Source organism: Protopterus annectens, chromosome 2.part1 (assembly GCF_019279795.1).
Source record: "Protopterus annectens isolate FY-2018-M chromosome 2.part1, PAN1.0, whole genome shotgun sequence".
Classification (NCBI taxonomy): Eukaryota; Metazoa; Chordata; order Ceratodontiformes; family Protopteridae; genus Protopterus; species Protopterus annectens.
This window is the reverse complement of record NC_056729.1, coordinates 1,534,362,277-1,534,374,589: the sequence shown is the minus strand read 5'-3', so window position 1 is coordinate 1,534,374,589 and position 12,313 is coordinate 1,534,362,277. Positions and strand designations below refer to the sequence as shown.

The window sequence follows — 12,313 nt, the reverse complement described above, 5'->3', positions numbered from 1 at the left end:
CGTTCCTAAGTACCCTGGAGAATATTAGGGTCCAACCTAACACTCTCATAATGGATGACTTCAACTACCCCTCCATTAACTGGGAAAACTACTCATGTACCAATACACTAGCCCAACGTTTCCTGGAATTCATTAATTCCAATGCCCTGGACCAGCTCGTTCTTACCCCCACTAGAGGTTGCAACATCCTTGACCTGGTCATTATTAACATGGGCGACCATTGCTCTACACCAATAATCAACTCCTCCCTGGTTAGATGCAACCACAAAGTAATCACCTTGGAAATCCACATCCCTCCCACCCCCCGCAAAGGTAAACACCATGAAAAACATCTCCAAAGCTAACTTTGGACTCCTAAAAACAGAGGTGGCTAACTTCATGGCACTCATGCAAATGCAGATCCAGTTTCATGACCACTGAATCATACACCAGTGCACTGTACGAACACGTACACAAATGCATGGATCTCGCCATACCCAACAGAACCAAGACACTCTCCTCCAAAAAAAGGAAGACAATCTGGTGGTCCCCTGCCATAAACAAACTCTACAACAGAAGGAGGAAACTGATGTGGAATAAGGTGAGTCCCAAGACTGGAAAAACTCCCTTATCAGCCTCAACAAAAAGTTGAGATCCCTCATCAAATCCTCTAAAGCTAGCTATGAAAACAGAATTGCAGCAGATAGTAAAGATAACCACAAGGCCTTCTATAGTTATGTAAAGAGTCGCCATGGCAATACCCAGATTTGCAATGAGCTATTGCACAACAGTACCTCCTATACCGAGTCAACAGATATTGCCAATATACTGGTCGACAGATTCAGTGCTAACTTTACCCCTCCCCCTAAGAGACCAATCACAATACCAGTAGATTGTGAGGCACCCAGTATTATTGCTGCACAGGTTAAAACAGCACTGTCCAAGGCCAAGAATACAGCTTTTATGTGACCTGACAATTTCCCTCGTTGTATTCTACATGAACTACAGAGTGAACTGGCACCTCACCTGTGTGCTCTGTTCAATCACAGCCTCACCTCAGGCTTTGTCCCTACCAAATGGTGCACTGCTACAGTCATCCCTCTCCACAAAGGAGGAGCAACTACAGACCTTGGGAACTATTGCCCCATTAGCCTGACGAGTCTGATATGCAAAGCTTTGGAATGCATCATCATGGACCTAATAAACAAGGATATAGGGAGTATCCAAACTCTGGATCCCACACAGTTTGGTTTTGTGAAGGGTAGATCATGCCTGCTCAACTTGGTCAACTTCTATGAGTCAGTCACCATTGCTGTGGATGAAGGCAAGGTGGTTCATACAGCCTACCTTGATCTGGCCAAGGCCTTTGATACCATTCTCCACTCAGGAGTCATAGAACAACTCACTAAGCTAGGCATCAACCCCTGTATCACTAGGTGGGTTGCAAACTGGCTCACAGGTAGAACCCACAGTGTGAAAGTAGCTGACTCCAAGTCAGACTGCTGACCAGTCATGAGTGGAGTCCCACAGAGTTCAGTCCTGGGTCCTCTCCTGTTTGGTAGCTACTCTCTGAAGTCCAGGCCATCACAAAGGGACTCTGGCTGACAAAGTTCACAGACGATTGCAAGTTGGGAGCTATTATTAACTCCCCGAATTATGGCATCCTACAAAAAGGCCTCACTGAGACCAATGACAGGTGTCAGAACCATGGCCTTAAGCTCAATGCCAAAAAATGTGTCATCATCCCCTTTGGTAAAAACCCAGTTCCCATGAATTACCACATCGATGGTAGTCCACTGAACACAGAAGGCATTGTAAGAGATCTGGGAACACAGGTTGACAGCAACCTCTCTTTTGACCACCACAGTGCCACTTTGGTCAGAAAGTCCTTCTATGTGGCACATCTCATTGCTAAGTGTTTTGCATCCAGGAAAAAAGAGGTTATTGTGTCCCTCTACTCTTCTCTCATTAGACCAGTCATTGAGTACAATGCCCCATTTGGCATGTACCTCACTAAACACCTGCAACAATTGGAGAGGCTGCAAAAGTACCTCACAAAGAGGATCCTAGGCCTTAAACATTAGTCCTATGTGGACAGACTAAAAAAACTCCAACTATTCTCTGCCTCATATCGCCTACTTAGAGGCGATCTCTGTTTGACTTACAAAGCCATGTCTGACCCAGCTCTGTTAGAAATGCTATATCTAAAGAAATCCCAATCCATCCACACCACATGCTCCAGAAATCTCAACCTCATTGCCACAATCAACAGAACATGCTGGAGAGACAGGTTCATAACCCAGAGACTGCCCATGCTATGGAATAGACTTCCCATGCATGTCAACCAGGGCACCTCACTGGCCCTCTTCAAGAAAAATGTTGATGAGTTGATGGGAAATAGAAAATTCACCCCAAGGATCAGTCCAGTGGCTTTACTCGACAGAGGCACTAGAAACTAAGGTCTGGTGGCATGATGCCAGGATAATCCTATGGGCTAGGCTTGTAAAGACCCCAGGGCCATTAGCCTAGTACACACCTATGAACCAATACTTTTTTCCTGGATTAAAAAAAACCTTCCTGGCATGTACCGGGTCCTGCGACTTGTAGTAACTCAACTATGCAAGTGAAACACCCACTTAATCCCCTACAACAACCTTCCCATATGGTTTCTCTTGGCCATACTTTTTTCCTGGATTAAGAAAACCTTCCTGGCATGTACTGGGTCCTGTGGCTCACAGTAACTCAACTATACATGTATGTGTTAATATTTATGGACAACTACTTAGCCTCCTCTTTTACATAGCTTTTCATCCCCTTGCCTCAACCCTGCTTTCATTCACTCAAACCACCCTTCTCTACCTCCTTTCCTTCCCCAATTTCCCATAGTTTGTTCTCCACCCGTGTTTGCTCTTCAAGCCAACCTTCTTCCCTATTGCTTTTTTACTTACTCTCCCATGATGTTCTTCTTACCTGTAGTTTAGGAGGTTAACGGTTAGCTTTTCTGAGCTCCGCTCAGCCTTATTTTATATTTGAGCTTCCTGCTTACTTATTTTTTAGTACCCAGTTTCTATTTTTCATTCTCTGTAGCACACTGAGTGTCTTCTTTTGGAAATTGTATCTGGATTCTGACCTGGTGTATCTGGATTCTGACCTGGGTGTAGGTCTGCTTCGTTCACCCTCGCTGGACTTGGACTCACTCCTGGCTCTGTGGCAATGAAGTTATTCTTAACCCTAAAAAAAACAAAACTTTTACTATTTCATCCCAAGAACATCATCCACTTTAAATGTACTAAATTTTCTGTACTGTCCCTTAATAATGCTCTCATTAATGTTGAACCTAGTCCAAAACTTCTAGGAGTAACAATAGATGACCAACTCAAATCTGATATACATGTAAATAATTGTAGTAGAAGGATGTATCAAAAACTTGGCCTTCTTTATCAAAATAAAAAGTTTCTAACAAATAAAGCAAAAATAACCCTCTCTCATGCTTACCTCCTACCTAGCCTATTATATAGCTGCCAAATTCTTACCAATCTTAACTACACACTACTAATTAAACTAGAATCGACTTACAAGGTTGCTAGATTGGCTGCTCACCAAACTTACAAATCACATCATTGCCTTTCACTAAGATACCTAAACTGGTTGGAATTACCTCACCAGCTTCTACTTTCACAACTGTAAATAATTCACGCAATACTCTACCTGCAATCCTTCTGCCCTAGCCTATCTTCCCTCATATCTCAATATTCCCCCACTAGGCCTCTACATAGCTCTGACCAAAACCTGCTACAAATATACAAACCAAAGACTAAAATTGGCTGCAAACTCTACAGCTACAATCATACCATACAATGGAACAAATTATCACAAGAAATCAGGTCCCTCAAGCATCCAAACCAATTCAAAACTGCCACTAGAGCATGCCTACAAACTCACTGGTCCTGCCTCTGCACCCAGCCTCTCTGAACCACCTTAATATCCTATAAGTCACTTCAAAACCTGTCCTCTCTTCCTTACATAATCTGATAGTTTCACTCTAGTCTCTTAAACATGTCTAATCACCAAAACTACAAATCTTTTTAGTTCTTAACCTCCTTAAAGTATCAGTCTGCTTCTCCATCTCTCATTTCCACTTCCGATGTCACATATCCCATGAAATAGCCACAAACACTATAGAATTATTTTTTGCTATTTTACTAAAATCTTGTCATATTGCATACATTGCATAACTTCTTTTATTTATGCTTATTATGTTTTTCCACTTTTACCTTCTGTAAAACTGTATTTCGTAGGTTCATAGGTTGATACTAGGCAATCGGCCCTAGGGCCTATACGAGCCTAGCCATAACAATTCCCTGGCTATTTCTTCCCACAATATTTACTTCCCTGGACCCCTGTCTAGCAGGACGACTGACATGATCCCTGGGCTGAATTTCCTATCTCCCATCCAATCGTATAGGTACATAACTTTATACTAGGCTAATGACCATCAGGATCTTTACAAGCCTAGTCATGCAACCCAGCCCAGTTTTGTCCCAGTTTTGTTCCTTGGATATCTATGCACATCACAATACCTAGAATGCTAAGCCCTTTTTCCCACCTGACTTTTAAAACCTGCAACATCTAGGACAAGAGTACTGATCACCAGATAGCCTATGAACTTCTTCTCAGGAACTATGACTTAAAATCAGCTTCTGTTTTGCTCCTAGTTCATTTCAGTGTATGCATACATTGTAACCTGCTGATAGTCTTACTGTATTGAAATTGCAAAATCTGTGGAGCTTTTCTCCCCAGGCCTTCGCTGAAAAAGGGCTACTCAGCTCAGTCGGACAAACCCGATCAACAAATGTAAAATAAAATAAAATAAGTATTTCTACTGCAAATTGTCAGCGCAGGGCTAAGGATAAAAACATAGGCAAATTCAATGACTGCACAATATGTAGGAGTGGGTGATTTAAGACGTAAAAACCATCATCAGGAAATAATGTTTCAAAGAGAGGAAAATGATACAATAAAACATTTTGCTAAAGGGTATGGTAGAATGTAGGTAATTTGGTTGCAAAATGTGTAAAGGACAGCTTGAAGAAAGAATGGTGCAGAGAATGTACAGGATCTGCTGCTAGAAGGCTAAGCAGCAACACATGCCCATCAAGCGGTACACCTGTGCTCTTCTGCAAACGTAATATGCGTTTCTTTGTTTGCTTGTTTTTTTTTTGGTTTTTTGGGGGGGTTTTTTTTGTTTTTTTGTCTGCGTGTATGTGCTCTCATTTATTTTCTTACCTTTTGCAGATGACTGGTGTAACTAAGGAATACTGTCTGGAGATTGTTGACAAATTTGAACCCTGTCCAGAAAACAAAACTGAGGCAGTCCTTGGGATTGATGGTAAGCCGTTTTCTTCTCACTTTTGTCAAAGCATTAACTGGTTTTGTATAATGCACTACTGTTATAGCATACATTCTACAGGCACTGTGTTTTCTTGTTTTAAATAGAAGAGACAAAAATAAATTAATTATGGTATTATTTTCCTATATATTGTATATTTCTTATTTACTTCATTGTAATGGGATTACTATGGCTTTGAGACATCTGCTCATACCTCTTTTCTTTTGAGCTGTGGGTATATTTGCCAGCTCATAAGTCTCTTAAGCTACTTTTCTGCAATAGTTATCCAGAGGTGAGAGTTTCTTCTCCCTGAGGTAGTGCAGTATATTACTGAAAATAATATTTGTTTGCTAGGTCACAGAAAAGCAAAAGTCCAGCAGTCGTGCTAGATGTAGTGATTGGAGTGTGTCCCATATTTTCCTGCTGGATCTCTTGGTGCCAGTACAGATTGCCTTGTATTATACCTTTCATCCTCTTACCAGAATAATTCTGGGCAAAGCCAAAAGCCTAAAATGGGAGGCAGATTTTAAATTCTGCTCTTATAAACGTAGTTGTTAGAAAAACAGTGTTTGTATTGGTCTGCATTTTCCAAAGTATATGAATTCTTAAACTCGGTGGTCTATCATTATTTAGTGACTCCAGCCCACAATGACCTACCAGAAAACTAAAATTGTATGATGAACAGATTGAACATACAAGCCAAATATCTGGTCATTCTGCAAAATTATGTACAGTTTTGAGATATACCTTGTATGCAGGTCCTAGTACCTGTAGAAGGAAAAAGCTTCCCATCTGAATATATGACCAAAGTTGTGGTTGTCTGCTACCCTCCATTTCAGGCTGGTGCCCACCAGATTACAGATACCATTCCTGCTCAGTGACATAAATTCAGTCCTAGGTCATGTAGCATGCACAGTGCTGTAGCTTTTACTATTATCTAGCCGATGCGCATAACATCAATATATTATGTTATGGCACTCCATCATTACACTATGGTAATACACACCAAGGACACCAAAGAGAAGAAGAAGAAACAGCAGTTCCTCATAGGATGGGATACATCCATTTTTTTCTCTCCTTTAAATGGTTTATATGCCTTTTCTCACAGGTGTATCCAACAGATTGTTTTCTACTATAATTCCGGTAACTTCTTCTTGAGCCCTCCCAGAATCCTTTTAGACTCAAAGGTCATGCAGCTTGTTTATATCAGGATGTTGGACTGTACATATCCCTGTGTGCAGCTGTCACCCATTAACTCCAACCATCTTGTCTGTTTCTGGGTTAGTATCCTTAAAGGGACCATTCATCACTATGTTACATTATCCTTCTATGCAAACACTTTTAAAGGTGTTGAAGTATATGTATGTGTATAGGGGCAAAGAGAGAAGAGAGAGTGTAGATCAAACAGACCATGCTTAACTGAAGAAATAGTAGAGTGCCATAAATTCCTGGTGCTCGACTGCTGAGAAAAACTGGGCACCGATGCTACAAAGAGCAAAAGTATGCAATTTCTTTACAGCAACCCTAAAGTAAATATATTAATTTTAAGAAATTGGCAATCATGGAGGAGAAAAATAAAATGGATACTATTATCATAACTAAATGTCGGAGCAGAAACAAAGTGAGACCTGTGGTAAAGATAGCCAGAATACTGAGACTGCCAAGGGTGATATCCACAGCTTGGGGATGCCCACATCTTAATTTCATTTCTCAGTGCTTTTTCTGACTCTATGTCAAAATCTTGTGCTTGGTTCAAGAGGTCATTTTGTGTAAAGATAAATAAGTTGCTTGAGAAAGTGCAAGTGGAATGATTGGATGGGAAATAGGAAATTCACCCCGGGGAACACCTCTGTGGCTCTGCTCAACAGGAGCACAGTTAAATAATTTTCTTGGGTGGCGAAAGCAAAGGTACCTTTTTGGCTAGGCTTATATAGGCCCTAGGGCCGATAGCCTAGTACCTACCTATGAACCTATGAGTCATGATGGAAGTGATGAAGAGAATGAAAATGACTGTCATACGAAGACAGACTTGGGAATGTTAAGAAAAAGAAAGGGGACATATTAAGATGTATAAGGTAGTGAAATGAGGTTTTAAGGACTAGGAAAGATTTAAGGACAACACAACAAGTATGGTACATAGCTAGAACTGGCTGTGGACTCATTACTGGGAAGTGTTTTTCGTAGGTATTTTTTAGTTCCAAATGTAGATAGCAAACACTGGAGGTGTGATGGGAAAGAAAGAGGTAATTTGAGGCATGTTTTTTGGGAATGTAATGATTGTCCGAAATGTTGGGGGAGCAAATTGATGCCGCCACCAAGGAAATGATTCTTTCAAGCTGAGACACAGGCTCTGAATGCAAACATTCCACACATAACACCAAACACATCACATAGCAGACAACATGCCAGTGTCTCACAAATACAGCCCATAAGGTAAAACAATAAACCATCACAGCCCATAAGGAATAAAAGTAAACCAAACATACTAGTCATTGGCGACTCAGTTATGAGACACACTGATGTCCTCCTCACCAGGCTCGACAAGGGGAAGATCACAGTTGTCTGTCTGGTGCCAGAATCCTCCACATAATGTATGCACATAAGTCTCTCCACAACATGTACAAGCATGACTCTGTCATTGTCCACGTTGGTGTGTATGACTTGAGATGTACCTCCCTGGACTATATGAAGAGAGACATGATTGAGCTCTCATAGTATGTGTCCCAGGCAGGTAGGACCCTAGCCCTAAGCAACATTCTACCTTCACCAAGAATGTTACCACAATACCAAGAAAAAATAATTGACTTCAACAATTGGCTTAGTTTCTGGTGTCATTCCAGGGTGATCCCAGTATCTGTCTGCCTGGAGTGACATGGTTGACAGGCCTCGTTGCTTTGCCAGAAATAGCCTCCACCTTTCACCACTAAGATTCTGAATCCTGGCCAAGGCTCTTGCCTTCCCCCATTGTGCCTTTTTTAGGCAAGGTCCCAAAGACAAATGTTCGAACATAAGAGATCCATCAAAAAGCAAATTGAAGGTCATGCTGCTAAACACTAGGAGCCTTGATCTGAAAATGCAGTCAATGGAGGCTCTCCTTGCACTGAAAGATGCCAATGTCTGTGGTCATGGAAACTTTGTTCAGGGCTGCGGAGAGCACCTCATTCCATGCATTTCAACCCCAAAATGAGAAAACAATAAGACAGCAACACCATTATGAGAAAAATAATGTTGCTTATTGCAAAATGGAAACCATTTGCAAGTCCACACTATACAGAATGCTAAATCTTCCAATCAAAATGCATACTCAGTCACATTATATGTATAAAAAGAAAAGTACAGTAATGTCTGTACTAACAAAGTATAGACATTACTATACAGACATTACTGTACAGTAATGTCTGTACTAACCAAGTATAATTTATTACTCCAAAACAATTTTCTTCTTGCCCTTATGACAGTGGGTCCATGTAGCACTGTTTGCTTCATGATCACAAATAACAAAAATAGCCATTTAGATGTTAAGAGTGTAGTTCCAAAAACATGACACAGGCAGGCTATAATGAGCATATTCAAGTGTTAAATTAGCAGCACTAAAGTGAAAAACTGCATGCAGTTTGAATTTTATACATGAATATGCCCTTAACCTGTGTTTGTGTGATCTTGGAAAAGAGTGGTGAAAATTTGTTTTAATTTGTTTTTTGGTGTTTAAATTTTGCATTCACTGAGCCAGTTTTTTAGCTCATGTAGTGCATGTTGACATTGATATTTTCGATGTTTTAAGTCAATGTTATGTACGTTGATAGGTATATATTCAATGTTTCCTACTACAGCCACACACACACACACACACACACACACACACACACACACACACACACACACACACATATGTATCCAAGGAACTAAATATAAGTCTTCATATAATAGCAATGTATCATTGTAACTTACTCTAGTATTATGCCCTAGCAATGTATCATTGTAACTTACTCTAGTATTATGCCCGCCATGATGTTTGGTAACAGACTTTTAGCTTTGTGAAAAAGCCATAATGGTTTGAATAAACTTTGTACAACTTGCTTGTTTGTTTGTTTGTATGCTTATAGTACAACCTGCTTGTTTGTTTGGTTTGTTTATTCATTATTCACTCATTTTATATTTATATTTATTTGTTTGCTTGCTTGTTTAACCATATGGGTAGACTTGTTTGAAAAAACTTTTTAGCTATAGTTAAGGTCAAAAGTAAAGACATAGTTACTTTAACACTAGCTTAATAACATTTACCATAAAGGTTGTAACAATAAATGATAGAGTGAGTTGCAACTGTGCATTACTAGAGATTAAGATCAGTAATGGTTAAGTAACTGGTACACTAGCAAACTTTCTGTCTAGTTAAACACTAACAGAAAAAATGTAAAGCATGTTTCACATCATGAATTAGCTGATATCTGTAAGGCTTAATATTTTAGTTGGGAATATAGGTTTACCTAAAAGTTGTTCCAAATTAGTCGCTTAAATAAATGATGATTCACTGTATATGCCTGAAGCTGTGACATTTATAACACTTTTTGTGTAATGCAGCATAATTGTAATGAAGCTTGTATAAATATGGTCAGTCTTTGTCTTATGTAGAATCATATTTCAGTCTACACAGACAATTTTAGCAGTACAGGTAGTCTGCCAGTGAACTTTAATGTCATTTCCCATGATTATTTTATAGGTCTGGTTAAACCAACAGTTTTTGTTGGTTTTTGTTTCAGCTATTTTTTTCTCAACCGTGGAGATTCATAAAAGTTACCACAGAAACAGAGTAGAAGCATGAGAGGTTCATTTAAAAATACTTTTTGCACAGAAGTTTCTTTCACCCTCAGTCCTTCATCAAGCCACTTCACTTTACATGAGTTGTAAATGGCAACATTTCAAGTCCCATCAATCCCTGCGAGCTCAACTGCCTGTATATTATTGTTCACAGAAACCTTGTACAATTATGTTAATAGATGTATAGACATCTATGCCTCCCAGAAATAAGCTCACAGTAAACTTAAAAAAAAAAAAACAAGTCACCCTGGTGGAATGCAAACATCAACAGGTTGTACAACAGAAGGAAGAAAGTCGTAGCAAATTTTGGATAATGCAACACTCATCAAGATAAAAATCTCTCATCGGTATAAGCAAACAGCTCAAAAGCAAATCAAGTCTACTAAATCCAGTTTTGAGATAAGAATAGCCTCCCAGGTCAAGGGCAACCAAAAAGCTTTCTTTATCTATATCTGTAACCTCAAAGGCAGTACACAACAGTGCTAATTGTAAATGGAGCCACCTATACTAAGATATAGCAAATCTACTGGCTGACAAATTAAACTCTAATTTTACCCCCTAGTCCTGCCTGACCATCCCCCAGGAAATACTTTCAAACATTACCCCCCTCCCCCCAACTATATCAAGGGAGCATGTCCTAAACACAGTCTCCAAGAGCATTGCATAGATGGGTCCCAATAATATCATAGGATGCCACCTAAATAGCATGAAGCATGACCAGTCAGGATGACCGGAGGAACTATTTAACCATGTCCTTCAGACAAGCATCATGTAATGTGAATGGAGAACTGCAACATCCATCTTTTTGCAGAAGGGAAGGCCATCAACAGACCCTAGTAACTACAGACTCATAAGTCCGGAAAGAATTATCATGGAAATGATTAATAATGACTCGGAAAGCATTTAGACACTGCATCGTCAAGGGCAGATCATGCATACTCACAATGGTGGTGTTCTTTGAGAATGTCACCAAGACAATGGATGAGGACAAAATAGTGCATCACTCAGACATTGTAAACAAACTCATGAAATCAGGCATAAACCCCTGCCTTGTGGGGAGGGACCCAGGAAGTTAGGATAGGAGAATCATTTTCACAGAGAGGTTGTTCCCACAAAGAGGCTGGTCCCTAGTAGACTCCCTCAGGGCTCTTTGCTAGGTGTGCTCCTTTTTGTCATCTACTTATTAGAAGTCAAGGCCAACATCAAGAGCCTCTGTCTGACCATGTTTACAGATGATTGCAAACTAGGAGCTATCATAGGATTCCCCCAAGACACTAATATCTTCCAGGAAGGGCTAACACAGAAAAATGACTGATGTCTGAGTCATGATTTATAACTTGATGCCAACAAATGCATAATAGTATCTTTGAGAAGTTTGCTACCCCAGAAAAATATCTCATTGATTGCACACCCCTAAGAGTAGACCCAGTAATCAAGGATTTGGGGACGTACGTGGACAGTAACCTGGCTTTTGACCAATGTGCCTAAAGTAGTTTGGAACTCACTGTTGTTCAACTTATAAGCAAGGGCTTGCAATCTATGTCCAAGAATGTCATTGTTCGTTTGTATTTGGCCCTCACCAGACCCATCACTTAGTATGTATCCAACGAAGGACATACAACAACTGAAGTATCTACAGAGGTTCCTCATAAAAAGAAAACAGGGCATTAACAAAGTTTTCTGGGCAGATCACCTCAAAGCCTAATCCCTATACTTGGTCTCCTAAAGATTTGTGATGCCTGGCTTACAAGGCATCTTTGGAACCAGGTCTGATGGATCTTTTGCATATCCTGAAAATGAATAACATCAGAACTGTATAGTCTAGGGAATTAAACCTTGCTAGCCACATAAACAGGACATGTTGGAGGAACAGGTATGTGTCACAGATAGCAACTCTTCTCTGGAATGGACTTCCCAATCCATGAAAAGAAAAGTTCTTCCCTAACCCTATTCAAGAGCAACCTGGACCAGTGGATGGAAAACTGGAAATGTATCCCTGGTCTGGCAAGTATGTCTTTAATGGACAGAGGCAGACTATAAATACTTAATCACCCATTTCCTAGCTTACATATACCCATTAAAAGAATCTCTGGGGTCCCAAAACTTGTTTGATACATTTGGGATACATGG

At 40.1% G+C, this 12,313-nt stretch overlaps 1 protein-coding gene across 3 annotated transcripts in view; it reads left to right on the top strand.

Annotated features, from left to right (window-relative positions):
• The window catches only part of PLCH2 (phospholipase C eta 2), a 1,923,638-nt gene that overhangs the window by 1,087,711 nt on the left and 823,614 nt on the right, over positions 1–12,313 (top strand). For all 3 annotated transcript variants that reach the window (XM_044062990.1, XM_044062992.1, XM_044062991.1), the window contains exon 6: positions 5,275–5,368. In XM_044062990.1, the coding sequence (XP_043918925.1) occupies positions 5,275–5,368 (94 nt within the window). The remainder of the gene's footprint in view (positions 1–5,274; positions 5,369–12,313) is intronic.